Below are 22,064 nucleotides of genomic sequence, written 5' to 3'. Positions count from 1 at the left end.
CCATCAGCAGTCTTGTTTCTCTTTGACAACTGCACCATGCTTTGCTTGTAAACAGGTTGTTTGCTGTAGTTTAGTATTTATAATAGTTGTTTGTTTATTCAAGTGTCATTGATAACCTTTTGATGCTACTTTGTTTTATAAAACCTATTATAGATTTAAAAAGAAGTTGTCAGTGATTATTGAGCATATACACTGTGATATGAGCTCCAGGACAAAATTCTGAGTATTGAAAATTTACTAGGACTGTGTAATTCCTGTCTGACTCCAACCTGCAGCTCCTAACTCACTTGTACATGTTGTAGAGATGCTCAGAGATTAATATACCTCTACTACTCTAACCAACCCCCTTCGAATGCGTGCAAATGGGCCTGCTGTATTTTAGAAAAGAAGACTGAGAAGCCGTGTTGATTCTTGAGACTCACCAAAAGGGGCCTTGTGTGATCAGAAGAACCCCTCCATCCAACAAGAAATGGGAACATTTAAAAACCTGAGAGTGTGTGAGGTTACTCCAACGGTTCTAGTGACAAAGTCCAACCAGAGGCTAAGATATGGTTTAAAAATGTTTTTTTTTTATTTAAAAACGTATCAAAACACTCAAACAGCCAGATTGATAATCAGGTTGAGAGACTTAACAGACTAAACAGATTACATGTAAAAGTAAATTGATCTACAGCAAAAGTAGATTAAAATTCTAAACAATGACATGGGTGATAAATCATGGGGAAATAAATTCAAAGGCAAAAGCAAACATATTGGTTCAACATGAGTATAGAGGTAACAAAAAAGGAAAATGATTGAATGGAAAAACAAGTTAAAGATGTCAAATATATGATCAAAAATCCCTCATGAGTTGAAACCACAGAGGATAGTCTCTGAGGCTAATTTTGTACTTCATCTCGGACCATAGAATCTGTTTTATTTTTCCTTTTTCTTTTTTGATCAGCTGTCGCTGCCGTCAGCGAATAAAATACCAGTCAGGCTCACATAGACTTGTACATCTTTGGACCAGAAACTTTCTTGTTTTTGGGTGGTGCCTGTTGGCTTCTATTTAACCCTTACTAGGAGAGGGCTTTCTGTGAGGTTGTGTAGTGGTTGGACTCAGGTGCGGAGACGGAAGCGGTTTTAAACAGTTTATTGTGCAGGTAAGTGAAGAGGGGAAGGGGATTCCAAGAGTCCAGGAGGGAGTGAGAGTGTGCTGGAGCTGGCTGTGGTGATCGGAGCAGGAGGCACTGGAAGAAGGAGGAGAGGCACGTTAGCGACAAGCACAAGGGAAATACAAACACTGGAGATAATTAGAGTCATCAAAAAACACAAGAAACTTCTCTGGAGGATCTGAGAAGGAGCCTGGAGCAGACGTTTACCGTGTGGTAAGGTAGACAAGACTCAGGCGCTGTAGAGAGCTGCAGCCGGTCTTAAGTAGTGCGCGTCAATTAGCGATTCGCTGCAGGTGTGACTCTCCACAGCACGGGGGGGGGGGGCGACAGCCTCAGGAGAAGCAAAGGAAAGTTAGCAGCCAGCAACCAGCTCCGGAAACCGGAAGTTCATCAAAATAAGACACACAATACAAAATAAACACCACACTTTCCTTTCCACCAAGAGTAGCTACAATCCTTAACTGGTTTTAACACTCGCCAATACAAGTTATAGCCAACTAGGCCTGGGCGATATGGCCTAAAAATCATATCATGGTATTTTTCTTGCCTTTGACAATACGGTATTATATCATGGTATTACAAAATTATAAATAGATAATGCTTTTAAATCCAAATTCAAGAGTTATTAACCCCCTTATTCCCTTAAAACCTTTGATGGCATACTCAATTTATCTCTAAGTATAGGAACACAGTAAACATGTTTTTTTTTTTTTTTTAAGTCTCTCTGGGTTTACTTCTAACTGCTCTCCAAGTTTCACATTTCATTTCAATCCTGAAGAGGTGTGTTAAGCTGCTAATGACTTGAACACGTTTCCTACTGAAGGCGTTCACAATAAAAGCGTTTCAGAAAAATAACAGCCGCAGACTTTTATTGTGAAGAGCTTGACGGAAGTATTGTGTTTAGCATTGAGATAGCTTAGCTCTGGCTGCTGTTTGGAGAATACGGATAGTTTACAGCAGCTTTTCTGACCATTGCCTGGATATTTGACTCACTGTGGACTTAGAAAAGAAAGTCATAAGTTAAAATAGACTTAAACGGTTGTTTATGCCGTTGTGTAAGAGGGAGCGCTGCAGCACTGGTCTCTGCGACCAGCCAAAGCAGCACTTATTTTGTGTGCTTGGCACACAAGCTAAGTGCCTGCACTAGCCCCATGCAGTCTGACAGAGATAGCACACTGACTTAGTTGCAGTACAGCCATCAGACTTTGAGAGGAAAAAACACGTTTTTGCCTGCTAACTCACAGGCAGGTACGATGACGTCATTAACAAGTGTTATTGTGATTGGTCGGTAGAGTCCAAATCTCTACCGTAGGCCAAATTTATGTCATTTATGCCGTCTACCGCATATACCGCTCACCCCTATCGCCGACCCTCCACAGGAAGTCTCAGAGCTGAAGCACACATTCACACCAATCAAGCCAACAGGTTTGAGTCTGCAAGAGACCAATGATGGGCAAACTGTGGGTCCCCATATTTTATCAATAATCAACAGTTCTTTGACTTAAGGAGAAATTCCCTCTGTTAAAATGCTGTGGTCCAACCTCTTTTAAAGAAAACTACCCTTGACCCCTCTTTGATTTTTTAAATTAATTTTAAAACTTCCATTTGTATCCAGAGTTGTAGAAAAGGTGGTTTTAACACAGCTTTAATCTCTTATGTCTAATCACAACCTCTTTGAGAAATTCCAGTGTGGTTTTAGAGCAGGTCACAGCGCTGAGACGGCCCCAAGATTTTAATTCTTTGAGATCTTAGTGCAGCCTTTGATACTGATTTTCCTACTGTTTTAGTTGAACCTCTTAGAAACTGGGTGGGCATCAGGGACACTACACTTATCTGATTTTATTCTAATCTTTTTAAGTGAGCCTTTGTGGTCACCATAGGTCATCACTCCTCTACCTCTACTATTACCTGTGGTTTACCACAAAATTCATTTTAGGCCCAAGTGAATTCTTTATCTTTATGTTGCCCCTTGGCCAAATAATTCAGTGCACTGTGATGGAGGGAGTATTTCATCCTCATATAATCCATCTCATTTTCAAGGTTCCAACACTGAAAGGGTTAATTGTAAAGCAGCCAGCTGTTTACATCATCACACCCCTCAGATCTTTCTCTGTTTTCATCTTAAGTTCAGTGCTCTGCAAAGCAATGGATCCACCTCAGAAAGAGAGGCAATCAGGACTGAGCTGGCTTCAGCTCCCTTTCCTCGCACTGAATCGATCACATCCCGAGCTTTGTCTGCTCTGACTTTGGTGTGGAAGGACTGCATCTGTTCATCATGTATAACACCGTGCTGCAGGAGTCTGTCTATGAGCTGGTTCAGATCAGTGTCTGTCACTCTTCTGATGAACTCTGTCCTAACTGAAAGAAGTCTCTCTTCTGCAGAGACCCTGTCTTCTGCTGGAACCCTGTCCCCTGTAAGGACTCTGTCCTCTGCTGGAGCCTGGTCCCCTATAGGAGGCCTGTCCTCTACTGGGACCCTGTCCCCTATAGGGAGTCTGTCCTTTGCTGGACCCCTGTCCCCTATAGGGAGCCTGTCCTCTGCTGGACCCCTGTCCCCTATTGGGAGCCTGTCCTCTGCTGGAACAATATTCGACAGAGTTTCTCTTCTTGAACCTGGAAAGAAAAGACAGAAATGACCTTTGTTTCACACTTGATTTCTTCAGTATTACAGAATTTTAAAATTAAATAAATAATATTACATCTTTTCTCACATCAGGTAATCTTTGTGCACTTGAGACCCCTCCTGTTGGGCTCTCATTAGAGATATTTCATATTGAGTCGTGCCTATCTGTGCTGCAGGCCAAGACTCTTTGTACAGGGTGTACCATAGGGTCAAAAGAGAGATGGATGGAGCCACATTACCTATAAGAAACACATCACGTCTCCAGACTTCTCTCCTGTCTTGGTCCTGGATTTTCAGAGTCACTTTCTCTTGGTTCTCCAGGAAGACTTCAAATGTTGGGAAATAGTTTGGTCCATACCTTGAGCGAAAGGTTGCATGCTGGAGAAAGTAAAGCATAATGTTACCTACCAAGCTCTAAAAGGAAAGATTAAAGTCTTACTCATCTAAACATGAATTTTATTTGAAGCCATGACTGTCTGTGGTAAACCTAAATTAATGAATGAGATTATCCCACCTGTGGCTGCACTTTGAAGCCCTCAGGTTCACAGTGGACACTGTAATTTTGACCAAAGCTGAGAGGACATTCAGAAGAGGTCGGGATATTATCTGCCCCTCTCTGCTGTTCAAAGAGCTTCAGAGAAGAAAAACAAAACTGTCTGTAATAATTGTGTTATCGAAATGTGGAGCCCAGAGCTTTACAGAGAGCAAGAAAGGGGTAAACAACAGAAAAGCAATAAATTAATGCAACAACTCTCACAATGACAACGGAATAAATTAAAAAGTAATAGTTAAAGTGTCATCAGCGTAACAATTGAAGAGGATGCCATATAAAAAAAAAACGATGCCAGAGAAAGTATGTTAATGAGTTTGATGTTCAACCAAACTCCAGTACAAAGGTTATGATCTGATTTAATGACATTTATTAAAACAGCAAATATGACTTTGATTTTTACCTTGTTCATGTGGATGTTTTCCGGCACCAGGAACACATAGAGCACTTTATTGCTTACAGTCAGAGGTCGGAGGAACAGCAGGACTGCTCCGTTTACTGGCTGGGAATATCCCAGAAACCTTTTAAAAAAATCCCAGACCAGGCCAAAGGAGGATAGGTGAGAGACATTCACAACCACGTGAGTGTCTGTGATCTCCAACGGCTCCAAAAAGCTCATCCCATCATCAGTGATGTGGGCAACAGACAAGCCTCCATCAACAAGCAGTCCTGGGACAAAACAGATTAGAGTATGTTACCACTGAGAGTCAGAATTTATCTGCTGATGTCAGCTCTGGAGAATCTACATGATCATCACTGTAGTATCTCCTGGTTATCTTTGTTCTGCAGCGCTGTGTCATTGTGTAGCTACTGTACTCACTGTTTTATAAGGAAACATACAATTCAAGATGGTTTTTATTCAAACTGAATTTTGAGTTGAGAACATGAGAGATTACCTGATTGGAAAGCCAGTGGATTGATCTTGGTTGTAGTGTCAGTTGTAAATGTTACTGTGCTGGAATTTAACAATTATTTTAATCATTAGTTTTGCTGTTGTCGTTTATTTCCATTTGGACTGTTGAAATGTTATCCATGTGGATTTTTTGTGTTTGTCTGTGTGGACCCCAGGAAGAGTAGCTCCTATTTCAGAAGTGACTAGTGTGGATAAAAACAAACAAATGAATCTCAATGATGTAAATGTCACTATAGAGCTCATAGTGCCACATATTACCCCTCTAAAACATGCTCCCAGTATGATGGCCTTATTGTGGTCAGTTCAGTCTCTAAGTAGTATGGGAGGTATGGTCTTCAGTTATCAGGACCCTCTCCTTTGGATTCATCTACCCTTTAACATCTAGGAGGCAGAAAGCCTCGCTACCTTAAGGAGTAGGTTTAAAACGTTCCTTAATGTTAAATGTAGAGCTAGGGCTGGCTCAGACTTGGACCAGACCATGGTTGTGCTGCTTTAGGCTGATACTGCTGGGGGTGGCGTTCTTAAGCCCATCTCAGACTGGACATGTGAGATACACATCTTAGCCGTGACATGTCTTTACGTTCAGTTTGTTTACAGGTTAACAACATGTCACAGGAATGATAAACAGGGTACAAGGACACTTCTGGTTTGTCATTTTAGAGGTAAAAGCCTGGTTTAGCATTTCTTTGGAGAAACTCTCTTCATTTGTACAGAATGCTTTTAGTTTGAAAAGCTCCTGGTATGGTTCCACTATACACTAAATCAAGTCACTTGTAGGGAGGTTTACTGACTCAAAATGAAAAATGAGAGGGCTTCGACAGCAGAGAGACTCAGCCAACAGATCACTGCAGGATTCAAACATGTTAATTTAACATTTTCAGTAATATATATCGTTGAAGACAGCCTTTACTCTACCTTCCTTTGATTCACAGTGTGGGAGGTGGAGCTGACACACAGCTTCTTCAGGACACTGGATGTCAAACAGCGGCCCAGCGGCCATCTTGCCAGCTGACTGGAGGACAGCTTCATCCCATTGGACAGTCTTGTACTGAAGCTCCACCTCCTTTGCCATAGCAAACACCAGCCGAGTGGAAAGACACTTGAACACACCCTGACCAGGACACCTGAACCTGTAACACCATCAGTCTGAATTTATGCAACCCTTTCACACAGACACATCAGACGGAGGAACTTCTGAATTCTTCATTTTCAAGTTCATTAATTAACTTTCAAATCTACATTGGATTTCATTTCATATCATATTTGTGGCACACTAGCACTTAACTGCTGACAGTCTTATACAGGGCAGAGCTTTGCTAAAAACTCACTAAGTCATCAGTTAGTGAACTATTGATGTTTAACAGGCACAGTTCCATTTAGAATGAAGAAATTAAAATCCCCTCTGCATTTTCAGATACAATTGTATTATTATCAGATGATGAACAGTGGGTTCTGAAATTGATGAACCATCAATGAAGCTGGAAAAGCCTTTGATAAGATTACCTGTATGTAGAGTCAGTCTCTTCAGGTGAGAAGGATAATGGAGCCTGGAAAAGAAAGACGAAGAATGTTATTTAGTTAGACAAAAGGCTCACTTCTTGTTTGTTTGATCAGAGCTCATGGGATTGATTTATTTCTGAGTGCTAGAATACTGAACTCAAACAGTAACACTGTAGACCTAACAGTACATTTCTGATGAAGGCATTTCTCTACATCCTGTTGGGATGCTTTTTACTGTTTAATGATGACATCAGGACTGAAACTATGGGTGGAAATTCTCCCCTCCAAAATGAGAACCAGCCTAAAAGCTTTCCTAGAATATCAGACTGTCGCACTGTGACACCTCTGTTGGTTCTTGAGTCATTCAGTCTCTTTAATATCATCCAGGAATGTCCATTAAAGGGAAATGTACCGATTTTTGATAGCAGTGCATGGATAGTAAATGTGTCTGACAGTCTCAGTGATCAGTGAGTCACTGCCCTCCCTTTAAACTGTTAGGAGAACTCTCCTCTCATGTACCCTCCATTTCTCTGCTGGGGGAAGTGGCTCAGATGTCTAACTACACCCTGCTCTTCTACATTTTCTCTGTGCCAACGTGCTGCCCGCCCACAGACTGACCACGGAGGGTTGAATCTAGGGCAGCGCTTCATCAGTACACGGTGAGATCCCCTACTGCGACCATGAGGGAGCAAACACTGCTGAAAGCGAGGCGGATATGGATTAAAAGGAATTTCACAGCGACAGTAATGTTGGACACAGACACAGAGCTGATGATAAGTTCCCTGATAAACAGTAACCGACAAGGGAACAAAGAGCGCAGCACTTCTGTACACCCTGAACCACCGTGGTAAAATATACAGAGTGAAGTTTAACTGTGACGCTGCAGTTCATTTCATTGTTTAATATTTACACAGAGAGCAGCAACATAATGATCCATCCATGATCTGTCTGTCCGACACATTTTATTTCGTTATTTTAGGACTGCTCAGAAGCACAATAATGAATCTCTAATAAAGTTCACATGAAATAATGTCCGATAAATATTACAGAGCACAGAAAATGATGCAGCCTGCTCACTGTCTGCTTTTTTCATAGCACACATCGTCTTTTTATCGCTGTTCCACCTCTCCTGTTAAAATGGACAATGAGCTTAAACCCACAGTAGAATAATAATGTTTGACCCTCAGGAAGCTGTATTTGTGTCTATATTATGTATGGACCTAAATAAAAACAGTGTCTGAATGAAAGAGATGAAATGTTTTGATCCATGCTCCTCCTCTCCCTCTGTCTCTTTAGACATCAGGATTCAGTCTAAACTTGTTACTAATTTTAGATTTATTTTCATTATTAGACAAATATCTGAAATCTACAAGTTGGCGTCATATAGCAACATTTATATTTTTATCATAAAGGCCATGATATCTGTAAACAATGTCTGACGGTAAAGTGGCGCTGCTGTCAGCTGATGTTTCCACTGTCTAGCTTGATCACATTAGAGAAAAAACTACACTCCTGTTTACAGTCTGGTGTTTGTAGGAGACATAAAAGAAATGATCAGAAACTAGAATTCATATTTACTGGACCTTAACTATCTCTGTCTGCATCCAGCCTGAGTCTGCGCTGTTCCTCGCTACAGTTTATTACGTCTCACCTGGACAGGTTTAAAAAGTCTACATTATAGTTTAGAGTTGATGAGGACTTTTCTACATTTGCATTCTGACCACTGCTTATAGCCTATAGTTTAAAAGATAGCTCATATTAACTGTTTGCATTGTGTTGTCACAACTCAGTGCCCCCCCCACCAAAAAAAAAAGAATAAAAATAAACATAAAAAAACTCTTCTCGATCCTCTCTTCATGAAATTAAGGATTTTTCTCACCTAATATGAATATTACAGCCTAACTGCAGGTTAGAAGTAATAGCTGTGCTGCATCATGTTTGAGTTTTTATAACAGCAGTGACAGAATAAGTGCTTGGAATTTTTATTAATGAATTTATTTTAAATCTTCTTCAGAATCATAAAACACACATATTGAGGAAAATGTTTGAAATCAAAGATGTGCAGCTTTTTTTTTTTTGCCCCTCCCAAGTGGCTCTCACATGTAGCTCTTTCATTCCCTTCTAACTTTGTTTTACCAAATAGGCCTATTTTATCAACTTAAATATGCGTCATATCATGCCTCTATGGCGCAGCACATGCTGGTGCTTTCCTGTCTTGGGAACAAAGGTCTGGGCGTGGTCTTGTCACAAATGACACCTGAAGCAGGAGTTTTGTGCTCATCATGCGAGTTGAGTTTTGAATTTCTAAAATGTGGTTTTGCAGCAAAAAGGTAAGGTTGTAACGTGAAAAAGATGATTTGATATGTTTAATATTAAACTGGTGCGTCTGTTTGACTGTAGTGTCAGTGGAGAATTTAAATGGTGATAACGTTAATAACAGCGTGGAAAACTAAGACAAGTTCACACTTAGCAGCATCAGTCAGGTACAGAAAGAGAGAAAGGAGGCCAAGGGATCAATAGAGGGCTGTGTGGGCAAAATAAACAGGTAAGCTCACATTTTATTTTTATCCTCCGCTCTGCTGCTGTGAAATCGATATTATCATTCCGAAGATTGATACATTTGATTATTATTTAAATATTTTTGGCATGTAATGAATGTAAGGTTCAGTGTACAAGTGTGCGTTTGCATTGTAAATGATGAGATTGTTGATGTTTGTGCTGAAAATTTCGTGTGCGTTAACGTGGCGCTGTCCACAGTGCTGACATGTGTCGCTCACAGAGAGGAAGCTGTAAACAGCTGATTCTACTCTCTCATGGTATTTGGAGTGATTATTGTGATTGCTCCGGTTTGTCCTTCTGACTGTATTGTTGATGGAATCTGTGACCCAGTGATCATGGATGCTATGATTTATTGATCAGGCCAAAAAGCGTCTTTCCTACTGCACACCGGTGTGTGACGTAGACAGACAGACAGCAGCATAGAGAGAGTAGATTAAGTGGAGAAGGTTTCATCCATAGGTAAATAGTAGGCTACTACAATATCCTGCACTAACTCTTTCTGACAGCAGGTGTAGTGAGTGTGTAATGATGATGATTACATGTTTCCCACAGGACTGGAATCTATTTGTGGTGGTAGGTTACCAAGTGGGGGGGATGGGGGTTGCATGCACAAAAAAAACATGGGCAGTTTTCAAATTGGCCTACTGCATACTCCTGCCAAACGCAGTATGCAGTATGTATTGCGCACTGCGTACTGCGTTCAACAGTAGTATGCAGTATGACTTCAAGCCAGACGTTATTGTGTAGTATGCTTGGCCCGGTTCAGCTGGTTTCTGGTATGCAGAAGTAAGTCATACCCTGGTCAATATTAAATTAGGCTACGGTGTTTTCCATCCATTTACGTACAGAAAAATCTGGGTAGTGTTTTTATTTGATTTTTCTGGATTTTTATAGCCGTTGTTTTTAGCTTAGCATGTATAGTGCAGTGAAAGGACACATTTGACAGCACCTTTCTGGCCATTATGAGCCGAAACTTGTCTGAAGGCGGGGACATTTTAACTACTTGTTGTCATTGTTTTGAACCGTTTTGGGCTGCAACGATTTGTCAACCTAATTGTTTGTGTTGACTATAAAAATTTGTTGACGCGGGAATTCAAGTGCCGACGGATCGTATTATTGTTTTTTATATTGGTAAAATCTAGTACCAGCCGGTAAGGACTCATCTGTACTTGCAGTTCACTACAGGAAGTGATGGGGGCAGTATCGCTCCCACTGTTTACATTATCACAGAAACTGAGAAGAAGAAGTTAAGCATGGCGGAAAGCATGGCGAACACACCAAAAAGCTGACCCAGAGCTTCCAAAGTTTGGGAACATTTTACAGAAAACAAATTGCAGGAACAAGTCAACTGCAAACTGTGTCAAGTCAAACTCTCGTACCATGGCAGCACTACGGCAATGCACGAACACCTGAAACATAAACACACTGTAGCTGCTGCGTCTTCAAACACCATGGGTGGGTAAGTTTGCAAGTTGCATGAATATCTTTTAGATCTTTTGCATGTAGTTACTGAGCCCTTTGAGCTTCAGGCACGAGGATTAATTCCAGAAGCCTACTTATAACGTTGGTGCCGTACGTTAATAAGTCGGAAAACCATCTTTGATATTTGCTAGGGTAATGTTTTTTTTCAGTAACTGTATTTAGAGTGCAATTTACTTTAGTTATCAGTTCAATTCTTTTTTATTAGAGGAAAAACAAAACTTGATGATGTAGCAACTTGACACGTCATGTCAATTTGCTTAAACCATTAAGTTTTCACAGGCGTGCATGCATAAGAAGGCAAGGTAAAACGGGGATCCAAAATAGTATGCCAAATATCCACGTTTAGTCGACTAATCGTAAAAATAATCCTTAGATTAGTCGACATAAAAAAATAATCATTTGTTGCAGCCCTTGAACCGTTAGGCTGAGATCAGGCCCCGTAGTTGTGGAGAAGTGGATCACATTTGTCCGCTGCTGGGCCGTCTTCTTTCTGATGTGCACGACTCTGGCAGGGAGTTTTCAGCAAAATGTTCGCACCCAGGCAAATCTTGTATTCTGGGTTAAATGTCTTTATGAGGATTTTTAAATCCTGGCTTTTCAACAACACTGGGCTCATGTCTTTAGTGGCGTGTTCTGTTCCTGCCGCCATGAACTCAGAGTCATCTTGCAGCATATTTTAACGGATACCGCGAGTTAGACCTCTTCCTTTTCAAAGTTGAATGACTGCTCAACGCTGCAGACCCAGCGCTGTTTCTCGTTTTCCGTCTTAAAAGGCATCTATCTAGCCCCTAACTCGCCATGCTGCTCTGTTTACCTTCTTCTCCCTTGCTTCTCTCGCCACTGATATTAAAAAAAAAAAAAAAAACCCGGCTGCATGTGCAGGAGCTTTCTGGATGGGCAGAGAAGAACAAGACAGCTCTCTGCTGTGAGAGATGCATTCAGGGACAAGGGGAGAAGCGAAACTCCAACGAAAAATGCACCCTGACAGCTCAAAACTTCCGACTAATTTTTTCTCGGATATTCACGATGTAGTCATTTTAACGACACGCTACATTCACAATGCGAGGGCGAACAGACTGAGAGAGTATTGTGGTGTCATTTACATTATAAACATCAGTTAGAGTGTGATTATACACGTGGATGTGACTTAAAATGTTGGAAATATCTGACTGTTACACTGGTTATAATTGCTTATAATGTAAATGAAGAAATCCTTCTGTTCTCTCAAACACAGAGTGATAGTAACTTAAAAAGAAAGTCACATTAAAGTTAAATAGTTAAAAGTAAACCTAAATTTTCTGTACTCTCTCAGTCTGTAACAGTCCATGCAATTTGATTTTCTATTGTGTTGAACTCCTGACAGTAACTTTTCTCTCCTCGTCTCTCTCCAACCTTGCCGTCTGTCTCATATCAGACCGCTACATTAATGCAGACAGGTGTTGGCTTGTTGAGCAACTAAAGGGAACAACAGTTTCTATGGGAGGAATTACCGAGTGTGACTTCATCTGTGTGCCTTGCACACACTCTTCTCCCTCTTCATGACTCTCAGGTGTGGTGAGGTAAGATAACTCGAAGCACGGATAAGTTTTCTTGTAGGTGCAACATTATGTCACACTGTGCTGCCCCGTGTTAGCTACGTGATGTTTGCCGGTGTTTCATGCAGCCGCTTTGACATGCTGTTATTGTCTAGGAGTGGGCAGGTTGAGTGTTTGTGAAATGAGGCACAAGTTGTGCCCCGCTTTGGTGTTCCCTGGAACATATTCCTCAGATATATGTTCCTCTTTCTAAAAAACACAGTATTTCAGGCAAATTCATTCAATTTCTGCAGGCATTATTAATGCTTATTACAAGGACTTTAATATAAAGCGTTACCTTATTTGATATCAGGGTTATCCAAACTGTGTCCCCTGTGCCAACAGTGGCCCTTTCTCAATAAACTTTAAATAAATTTTAAGTGGGAGGAGGGAGCTAAGGGGAGGAGGGCGATGTGTCTGTGAGAGGGGTGTAATGAGAGGAGGCGAGACCAAATGTGAACAAACAAGATCAAAGATGGCGGCGCTGTACTTCTGACCAAAACAGAGCGAGAACCGAACTTTAAAAGAATACAAAAAGATACAAAAAGGACATTCCGACACTTAACTCATCCATAACCTAACTCCAATCACCAACCCGGAACTATACACCATTGCCGTGGAGGAATTAACCGAACTAGAGGCTTTTATCGACCACCACTACAACCGGCAGATCACCATGGACACGGACCAGACCAACCCCAACAAACGCAAAAAAATGGACTCTTCAACATCCACCGATGACCTACAAACCACCGAAGTAGAGGTTAGTGTACTGGCAAGCATCAACAAAAAACTCGACCTGTTAGTTACACTACACAATGAAATCAAAGACATCCGCGATAGCTTGGACTTTGCTCATCACAACATTGTCACACTGCAAAAAAACAACCAGGACTTACAAACCTCCGTAAGGACACTGAACGAACAAATGCACACCGTCACTACCGAAAACAAACTGTTAAAAGAGACTATTCTGGACTTACAAACCCGCTCCATGCGCGACAACCTCATTTTCTCTGGCATCCCCGAACAAACACCCGACAACCCGGAATCCCTCATTCAAAACTTCATGACAACTCACCTGAAAATACCGGCCGACACCGTTATAAACATCACTTTCCACAGAGTCCACCGCCTCGGAAAACTGCCATCTAAAGGACCCAGACCCATCATTGCCAAATTCATTTTAAACAAAAGGAACAGGTGAAACAGCAAGGAAGGGAACTCAGAGGAACCCCATACGGTCTCAGCGAACAATATCCATGAGAAATAAACGAACGCCGAAAAATACTGTACCCCATCTTAAAAGAAAACCGACAAAACAACCGACGCGTGACACTTAATCTGGACAAACTGGATATTGACGGTCAATTATTCCGCAACTCCAAACTCACGCCATGGCTCTTCTGAACTACCTGAAATAACCTTTACCTTTCAATCATAGTAACTCTGACTATTCCCTGTAAGCCTCATACTCCTCATCACTCCAAAAAAAATCCTTCTGCTACTTTGTGGAGGAGTGAAAAATGAACCCCTCTGTCCTTCTTTATTTGTTTTTGTGTAGTTGTTATTGTCATTTATGTTTTGTGTTCTCTCCTCTCACTTTTATGTCCACCTCTATGGTTGTATTGGTTTGTTTATTTTGTGTCTCTATACATGCATTTACGAAAACAGTTAATGCTCCTGGCTCCATGCCCCCCCCTTGTCTTACAAGATGAACCCAAAATGCAATAATGACACTTAACCTGGTAACATGGAATGTACACGGCTTCTGCACACAGAGTAAAAAAATAAAAATTATCAATCACCTTATTAAATTAAAGGCTGATATATGCTTTATACAAGAAACCCACCTTACAAGTCCAGAACTGCAAAATCTTAAATTTAAACAATATGACAAAAAATTCTCATCCACATTCAATAGTAAACAAAGAGGTGTTTCAATATTAGTAAATAAAAACATCCCATTTGTCCATAACTCATCAATCACTGACCCTCAGGGAAGATTTATTATTATCAATGCATCTGTTAACCACACAACATTTACATTTGCTAACATCTACGGCCCTAATATTGATGACCCCTCCTTCTTCCATAACTTCTTTTCATTACTTAATAACTCAACAAATATCATAATAGCTGGAGATTTTAACACTGTCATCAACTCTACAACCGATCACTCTAGTACACCTGGCAACTCAAGAAACTGGCACTCCACTGAAATAATAAAACAATACATGAATGATTTTGGACCTGGTGATAGTTGGAGAATGAGAAACGCATCATCCAGACAATATACATATTTTTCCTCCCTACACCAATCATCCTCCAGAATCGATTTCTTTCTTGTAAGTAACTCACTCACCCAGGATATCCAAGACAACACAATCCACCCAATAATAATAAGTGACCATGCTCCAGTTTCCCTGTCAATACACACTCAAACTCATATCAAGCCTCCCTCAAGATGGCGCTTTAATAACTCACTGTTAGACGATCCAGAATTCACCTCAATAATCAAGAAAGAGTGGGCATCCTTTCTGGAAATAAACAACTCTCCAGAAATCTCACCATCCATTTTATGGGAAACAGGGAAAACCGTCATAAGAGGAATAATAATATCATACTCATCTCACAAGAAAAACAGCAACAAAAACTAGAAAACACTTTAGAGACAAGAATCAAACACCTAACATCCCAACTCACCAGTAACCCAAATGAAGAAATACTAAAAGAATTAACTCAACTTAAAACCCAGCTAGAAACCATTATTCATCAGAAAACTCAGTTTATAATCCAACAACTAAAATATGACAACTTTCAGTAAAGTAATAAATCAAGCAAACATCTGGCTAGTCTCCTACAACTCAAAAAAGAAAAAGCCATTATCTCATCCATAATAAACCCCTCAGGCACTATCACCAACAACCCACAGGACATAAATGACACATTTCATACATTTTACAGTAAACTCTACACCTCTGAACACCAACCCAGCCAAGCAGAAATAGACTCATTCTTAAATAAAGTGGACCTCCCAACATTACCAACAGAACTAGCCTCCTTTTTAGATGAACCACTGACATCAAAAGAATTACATAGAGCCTTACATAAAATGCCAAACAATAAATCACCCGGACCTGATGGATTCTCTACTGAATTTTACAAACACTTCTGGACCATATTATCACCACTATTCCATAGAGTAACTACAGAAATAAAATCCACTTCCAACATTCCCACACATATGAACACAGCTGCAATGACACTGCTACTTAAACCCAATAAATACCCAACCCATCCCTCCAGTTATTGTCCTCTCTCATTAATTAACACAGATTTGAAAATAATAACAAAAACACTAGCAACAAGAATAGAAACAGTAACCCCACTATTAATCCACCCCGATCAGACAGGCTTAATCAAAAATAGAGATGCTTCAGACAACATCCGCAGACTATTCAACCTAATCAACATATCCCAACAACAACAAAACAAAACCATAATTGCATCACTAGACGCAGAAAAAGCATTTGACAAAGTAAACCGGACCTTCCTATTCAGCACCCTCCGTAAATTTGGCATGGGAGAGTCATATATCCATTGGATCAGAACACTTTACACTTCACCTAGGGCCACAATAACCACAAACGGGATCACCTCACCAAGCTTCACACTATACCAGGGAACCAGACAAGGATGCCCACTCTCTCCATCCTTATTTGCATTTTTCATCGAGCCCCTAGCAGCAGCAATAAGACAAAACAATAGAATAAAAGGAATCAATGATAATGAGTCAGAACATAAAATAAGCCTGTACGCAGATGATCTATTATTACACTTACAGAACCCGTCCACATCAATCCAAGAAACATTCAAAGTCATATCTGAGTTCTCCTCCGTATCAAATTATATAATAAACTGGAATAAATCAACCATCCTACCACTGTCCAATGATGCCTGGGATTCTGCAGGTCAAGATTCAACCCTTCCCTTTCACACCAGCAACATTAAATATCTAGGCATCAACATTTCCTCCCGGCTGTCAGAGCTCTTCAACCTCAACTACACTCCCCTACTGAAAAGTATAGAAGATAACTTTAAACGTTGGATTAAACTACCACTCTCACTCATTGGCCGTATTGCAACCGTAAAAATGAAAACTTTACCCCAGATCAACTACCTGTTCTCCATGCTCCCCGTAACCCCCACTGACAAATGGTTCCAAGCCCTCAACTCACTAACCACCAAATTCTACTGGAGAAACAAACAACCAAGAATCTCACTTTCAACTTTGCAGAATGCAAAATCACAAGGCGGTCTAGAAGCACCAAACTTTCTGCACTACTTCCTGTCAAACCAGTTACAGTACCTATACAAATGGACCCAACAACAAAACCTCAATAACCAATGGCTAAAAATGGAAAAACACCTATGCAAATCCACCTCAATTACTGACCTCCCCTTTCTACCACAATCAATAAAGAAAATGGACCTCTACAAGAACATCACCATCTCAACAACTCTGACAGCCTGGTGGAAAACACTTAAAATCACCAAAGCACCGCTAACAGCATGCAGATACACTCCTATATGGCACAACCCTGACTTCCAGCTCCACAACACTCCAGTCCACTTCCCATCATGGCAACAAAAGGGCATCACTCACCTCCATCACCTATTTCAAAACAACCAGTTTATCTCATTCAATACACTTATCCAGGAGTACGGGATTGGGAGGGAACAGTTCCTCCATTATCAACAATTAAAATCTATTATTAAATCCAAAATCAACATAACCAATAACACCCTTCAATCATCCAAGATAATCAACGGAATTATGTCAATCAAAAGCTAAAAAAAATTAATATCAAAAATGTACAAAGTCATATCTTCGTCAGATACATCTATAACGCTGCCAACCTTAAAATGGGAAGATGACTTATCACTCCCTCCCAGTCCCGACTTCTGGATACAAATAAATCAAAACATCTTTTCAATGACCACTAATAAAAATTTACAGCTTATACAATACAAAACCATCCACAGAGCACACATCACCCAAAGGAAAATGTTTAAAATGGGACTAACTAATTCAGACACCTGTTCACAATGCACTTTGGGTAGCACAGACAACTATCTGCATGCCTACACTACAGCAAAAACTACAGCACACAAAAACAACAGTATATCAGCCTTCAATGAAACTTGGAATGCATTCATTACCCATTTACCATCCATCTAACGTTGAAACTCACTAAAACTAAACCATGCACATGTCCACAATCCAACCTGAACCACCTTAACTCGGTAGTTTCTCTGTCTGTCCACTTCAGTTGCTCTACTTTTTCTCCTTTTTGTTTAATTAATTTATTTACCCCCCTTTGCCCCACCATTTTCTTCTTTCTTAAAATCTTCCACTTTAGGTTTCTGGTCTGTTTTATAGCCATCCATATGTTACTTTTACAATTATTATTATTAACATTATTAATATTGATCTAATACCATCTTGATTATCATTACTATATATCTCTCAATAAGATTTTTTTGTTGTTGTTGTTATTTTGATTTGGTTTTTTTTCTTTTTTTTTTTAATTCAGCAGTTAAACCACTGACACGATCTAAAAGTATGCCTGTGTGTATGTTTGTGAGTGTCTGTAGATGAATGTACAATGTATATATATATGTACGTGTGTGTGCATGTATATATATGTATATATATATGTATGTATGTGCGGAGATATGGCCTTATAGATATATTTTTTATGCATTCTCATGCTTATATATGTAATACAAATCTATTAGTATATGTTTATATGTATTTGTTTATAGATATGCATACTTTTTTCCTCCTTTTTATCCTCTTTTTTTCTCTCTCTTTCCTCAAAACATCTGTCAAGTCTATCATATAGCCTATAAAAGCTATTAACGATAATCATCACCTATGTATTTAAGCTAACTCATCTCCCACCTTTTTTCAATATAAATGACATCCTTGCCTTATTACTATAATGTTGATCAACTTTATTGCTATTATCAGTATTTGTACTGTCATTAGTATTATTATCATTATTCCTATTGTATTTGATTTTTATCAGTACCATTTACCACTACACCTGCGATATAGCAGAATAGCATACAGACTTATACCCATACATATGCCATCAAAAGCAATATTTCATTTAAATCTGATTATTATGATCATTATCATTATTACTGTTACTTTTAATTTCATCCATCCTTTAATACCACCCATTAAGGTTTATGACTTGAATGGTTCCTGGGGTGGGTGATTTGGTCTGGAGGCCAGTGACGGTGGCCACTTCCTGGTTCCCGCCCTGTTTCGGAAACGGCCCCCGTTTGAGTGTGACCCAACCATGGAGGCCTTACACCATCCCCCCTTACTCTCCCTTGGCCCCCCTCATTGACATCAACAAGGCATATGTCTGACTTCTGATTAAAGGTAACTCGCGAGGGTTGGACAGACTTCCTCCTCAAGGGTCTGGGAGTTGTCCTCCACAGAGTACCGACACACCCTTGCCTGGGTCTGGGGGCAGACAAGCTCATCTTGAAATATTAAATCTAATAACAAAAGCAAATGTATGTATGTATGTATAAATATAAAATTATATGGCTTTCTGGGAGTGAGGTGGCAGAGCTGATGTAGCAACCACCGCTCTGAGCGTACTCACTGGGGGGGCTGCCGCCGCATGGCTGGGGGTCTGCATGTCACTGCGGGCCGTTATCCCCCTCAACCAGACATATCCACCCACTCTCGGTCCTTTCTTGGCCCAAAAATTTACATATTGTTTGATTAAAAGGAAAACTAAATGCAATTGGAGACATGTGTATGGCGGTGTGTAAGTGTGCTGTTATTATTGTATGCCTATTATCATTGTTGTTATTATATTATAATAACTGTTATTTTTTAGTACTACTACTACTACTATTAATATTATCACTTCAATTTCTGATATAATTGTGAGTCTAATTAGTCCCCCCCTCCCCCTTTTTTCTTTTTTTTTAATTATTATTTTTTTATTTATAGGACAACTATACCTTCCTTATAACCGTCCCCCATTCCCCTTAACTTACAAGACTTGAGTAATTTATACTATGTAAGCCAGGACACCTGAACACACCATGGATTATCCAACACCAAACCATTATAATGTCTGTTTTTTTTTTTTTTTTTTTATATATGAGTACATGTTTTTTATTTTCTTGATCAATCGATTTCATTTGTTTGTCTCTTTGGTTTTGCTTTTTTTGTATGTGTGCATGTTTGTCGTGTTTTCTTGTTACTGTTCTGTGTATTGTCACTTATTCACCAATTTAAAAAAATAAAAAATAAAAAAATGTAAGTTTTTCCATACATTTATTTATTTGTGACGGACCGCCACAAATAGATTGAGAGTGAGATGTTTGTAGGTGCAGGAGTTAATACTCTAAGTGCTGTATTAAGAAATCTTGTGTATAAATTTATGTGTCGATTTGATTCCTCTGGGAATGAAATTATTTTGGCCTTGACTGACATCAAACATAGTGCTGTTAAATACATGTCACCACTATGGAAACACTGGTACAGATGCCTGTTTTTAGTGTAATTTTATTTTTTAGTTCTTTTTTATACTGAATCTGATGTATTAACTTATTGTGCCATTATGGTAACATGCATGAATTGTTCTGTCCTCTTTATGTGTTGTTTTGTATTGTTTTTTATTCTCTGGACCTAGAGTCTGTAATAAAGTTTTGAATTGAATTGAACTGAGATTCTGGCGCTGCCTGTTTGCCCTCGCATTGTGAATTTCCGCGATTTCTGCATTCAATAGTAGATTCCATTTTTATTGGCCAATTCCGTGATTCCGGCCGCAATTCTATTAAGGCAGAAATCACAGGGCCCGAGACTTGTCTCAGCTCACTCGTCTTTTCATCTACTCTTTCCAGGTCCAGGTCCATAACGGATGGCGTCTGGGTACAGACCTAGACCACTGTCTGCCATCTGCCAGTTAGTGACCCCTGCACTGAGCTATCCAGCATCTCAGCTGGCAGCTGAGAGGAAGATCAGGAGAGAAGGGCGGGACTCCCCATATGAGGTCATGAGGGGAAAATCTGAGAACAGCTTGTTCTCAGCTGCATACATTTTCTGAAATGTGGAGAAAGAGAGGGAGGAGGAATGGATTTTTCTGGTACTTGAGGGCATTGTGGACAGGCCAGGGGCACATATTTTTTTTTGGAATAACCTGAAAAAGTCATTTTTGGGTAATATGTCCCTTTTGTGTATTCTTTTGAATACTCTGTTAAACTCTGAATACTCTGAATATTCTCTGTTTGACATTTTAGATAAATGTGTTATATCAGTGGTGAAATCTCAGTCATTTTCAGTTCTGGAAATGGATCACACTGCAGATGTTTTTTTTCTCCTCACCGTTTTATCATCAAGCGGATAAAGGTTTTCCTTCTCATCCTTTTGGACATTGAAGTCTTCTGACAGTGAGAAGTGTTGGGCCTTCAGAGCTGTTTAAAAAAGGTAAGAACAAAGGTAACAAGAAACAACAGCTGATTATCAAATCAGATGTTGATATAAATTTCTCAGGGGAAGGAAACATTGTTTCAAAACTCACATTTTTTCTCATCATCAGCTCTGATCACTTTATCGTCATCATCCCAAAAGCTATTGATCCAGTTGAAAGAAAAAAAAAAGTTCTCTAAGTTAGCCAACTTCAAAGTCTTTTGCACATCATATTATCAAATTCATTACAACCGATTATATCTCCACTGTAAAGACTACAACCACCTGTTGAATCTCACAATCTGTGGCTGCACTAAAGAGATTAACCAATCAAACCAAACAGGTTTTTTAAAACTGTGGCAAAAATGGATGAAAAATATAAATCACTGTAACTTCACATTTTTCCTCAAAGTCAGCTTGGATTGAACAAAAATGACACTAAATAAAATCAGACAACACAGGAGATGAGTTCATGACATGACTGATTCGTCTGGTTACTACTGAGCCTTCCTCTGAGTCGTGCTATCACTGCAGAATCCTAAGGCTTAAATCACAGTGGTGTTCATTTGATCTCTACTACAAGTGCCTCTGTACCAGTGCTCCTTATTCTTAGTTCCTAACTCTTTACTCTTACTGGTGGATTTAGGAGCTCATGTAGTAGAATTAGAAAAGTTGGGATACTCAATATAAACAAAAATGTACTCCTCCAGTTAAGCGCTTTTCAAACAACATGAGCTGACACAAATGTTTCACTGACCTCAGAGACTCAAGTCTGCAGTATGGACTCTCCACAAGGTCACTCAGACACTTCTCTCCTGAATCCTGGAGCTTGTTGAAGCTCAGGTCCAGCTCTCTCAGGTGTGAGGGGTTAGTCATCAGAGCTGAGGCCAGAGAAGAACAGCCGAACTCTGACAAACTGCATCCACTCAATCTGAAATAAAAAATCACATCAGTGAAGATGGGACTGAGTCATATAGTTGACGTTTGATGTCAGTAAATGCACTGCAAAAAAAAAAAAACGAACAGTGGATGTCAACATTTAAGGATAGAATACTATTCATTGACCAAGTGTCTATGTTCTTTAGTGTTTGTTAGTCACCGTACAGAAAGCCCTCCATACACATTATCCACTCATCTACTGAGTTGACAAAAGACGCTTTTAAACATTTGTTTCCTTTTATTGGAACAACTGATAGT

At 39.8% G+C, this 22,064-nt stretch overlaps 1 protein-coding gene across 8 annotated transcripts in view; it reads right to left on the bottom strand.

The window, feature by feature from the left end:
* Positions 1 to 568: 568 nt before the first annotated feature.
* Positions 569 to 22,064, bottom strand: part of LOC121517453 (NACHT, LRR and PYD domains-containing protein 12-like) — an 86,611-nt gene continuing 65,115 nt past the window's right edge. For 4 of the 8 annotated variants that reach the window (XM_041799264.1, XM_041799433.1, XM_041799518.1 and 1 more), the window contains 10 exons: positions 21,625 to 21,798; positions 20,980 to 21,029; positions 20,784 to 20,872; positions 6,744 to 6,787; positions 6,156 to 6,370; positions 4,731 to 4,996; positions 4,292 to 4,408; positions 4,017 to 4,155; positions 1,362 to 3,767; positions 569 to 1,229 (listed from right to left, as the gene is read on the bottom strand). In XM_041799264.1, the coding sequence (XP_041655198.1) occupies positions 3,271 to 3,767; positions 4,017 to 4,155; positions 4,292 to 4,408; positions 4,731 to 4,996; positions 6,156 to 6,370; positions 6,744 to 6,787; positions 20,784 to 20,872; positions 20,980 to 21,029; positions 21,625 to 21,798 (1,591 nt within the window). In that variant the 3' untranslated portion in view covers positions 569 to 1,229; positions 1,362 to 3,270. Of the gene's footprint in view, positions 1,230 to 1,361; positions 3,768 to 4,016; positions 4,156 to 4,291; positions 4,409 to 4,730; positions 4,997 to 5,223; positions 6,371 to 6,743; positions 6,788 to 20,783; positions 20,873 to 20,979; positions 21,030 to 21,624; positions 21,799 to 22,064 lie in introns of those variants that run through there. The other 4 variants (XM_041799608.1, XM_041799688.1, XM_041799771.1 and 1 more) reach the window with 4 other exon arrangements.

This window comes from Cheilinus undulatus, linkage group 1, assembly GCF_018320785.1.
Source record: "Cheilinus undulatus linkage group 1, ASM1832078v1, whole genome shotgun sequence".
Lineage (NCBI taxonomy): Eukaryota > Metazoa > Chordata > Actinopteri > Labriformes > Labridae > Cheilinus > Cheilinus undulatus.
This window is presented reverse-complemented; position numbering and strand designations above follow the sequence as displayed.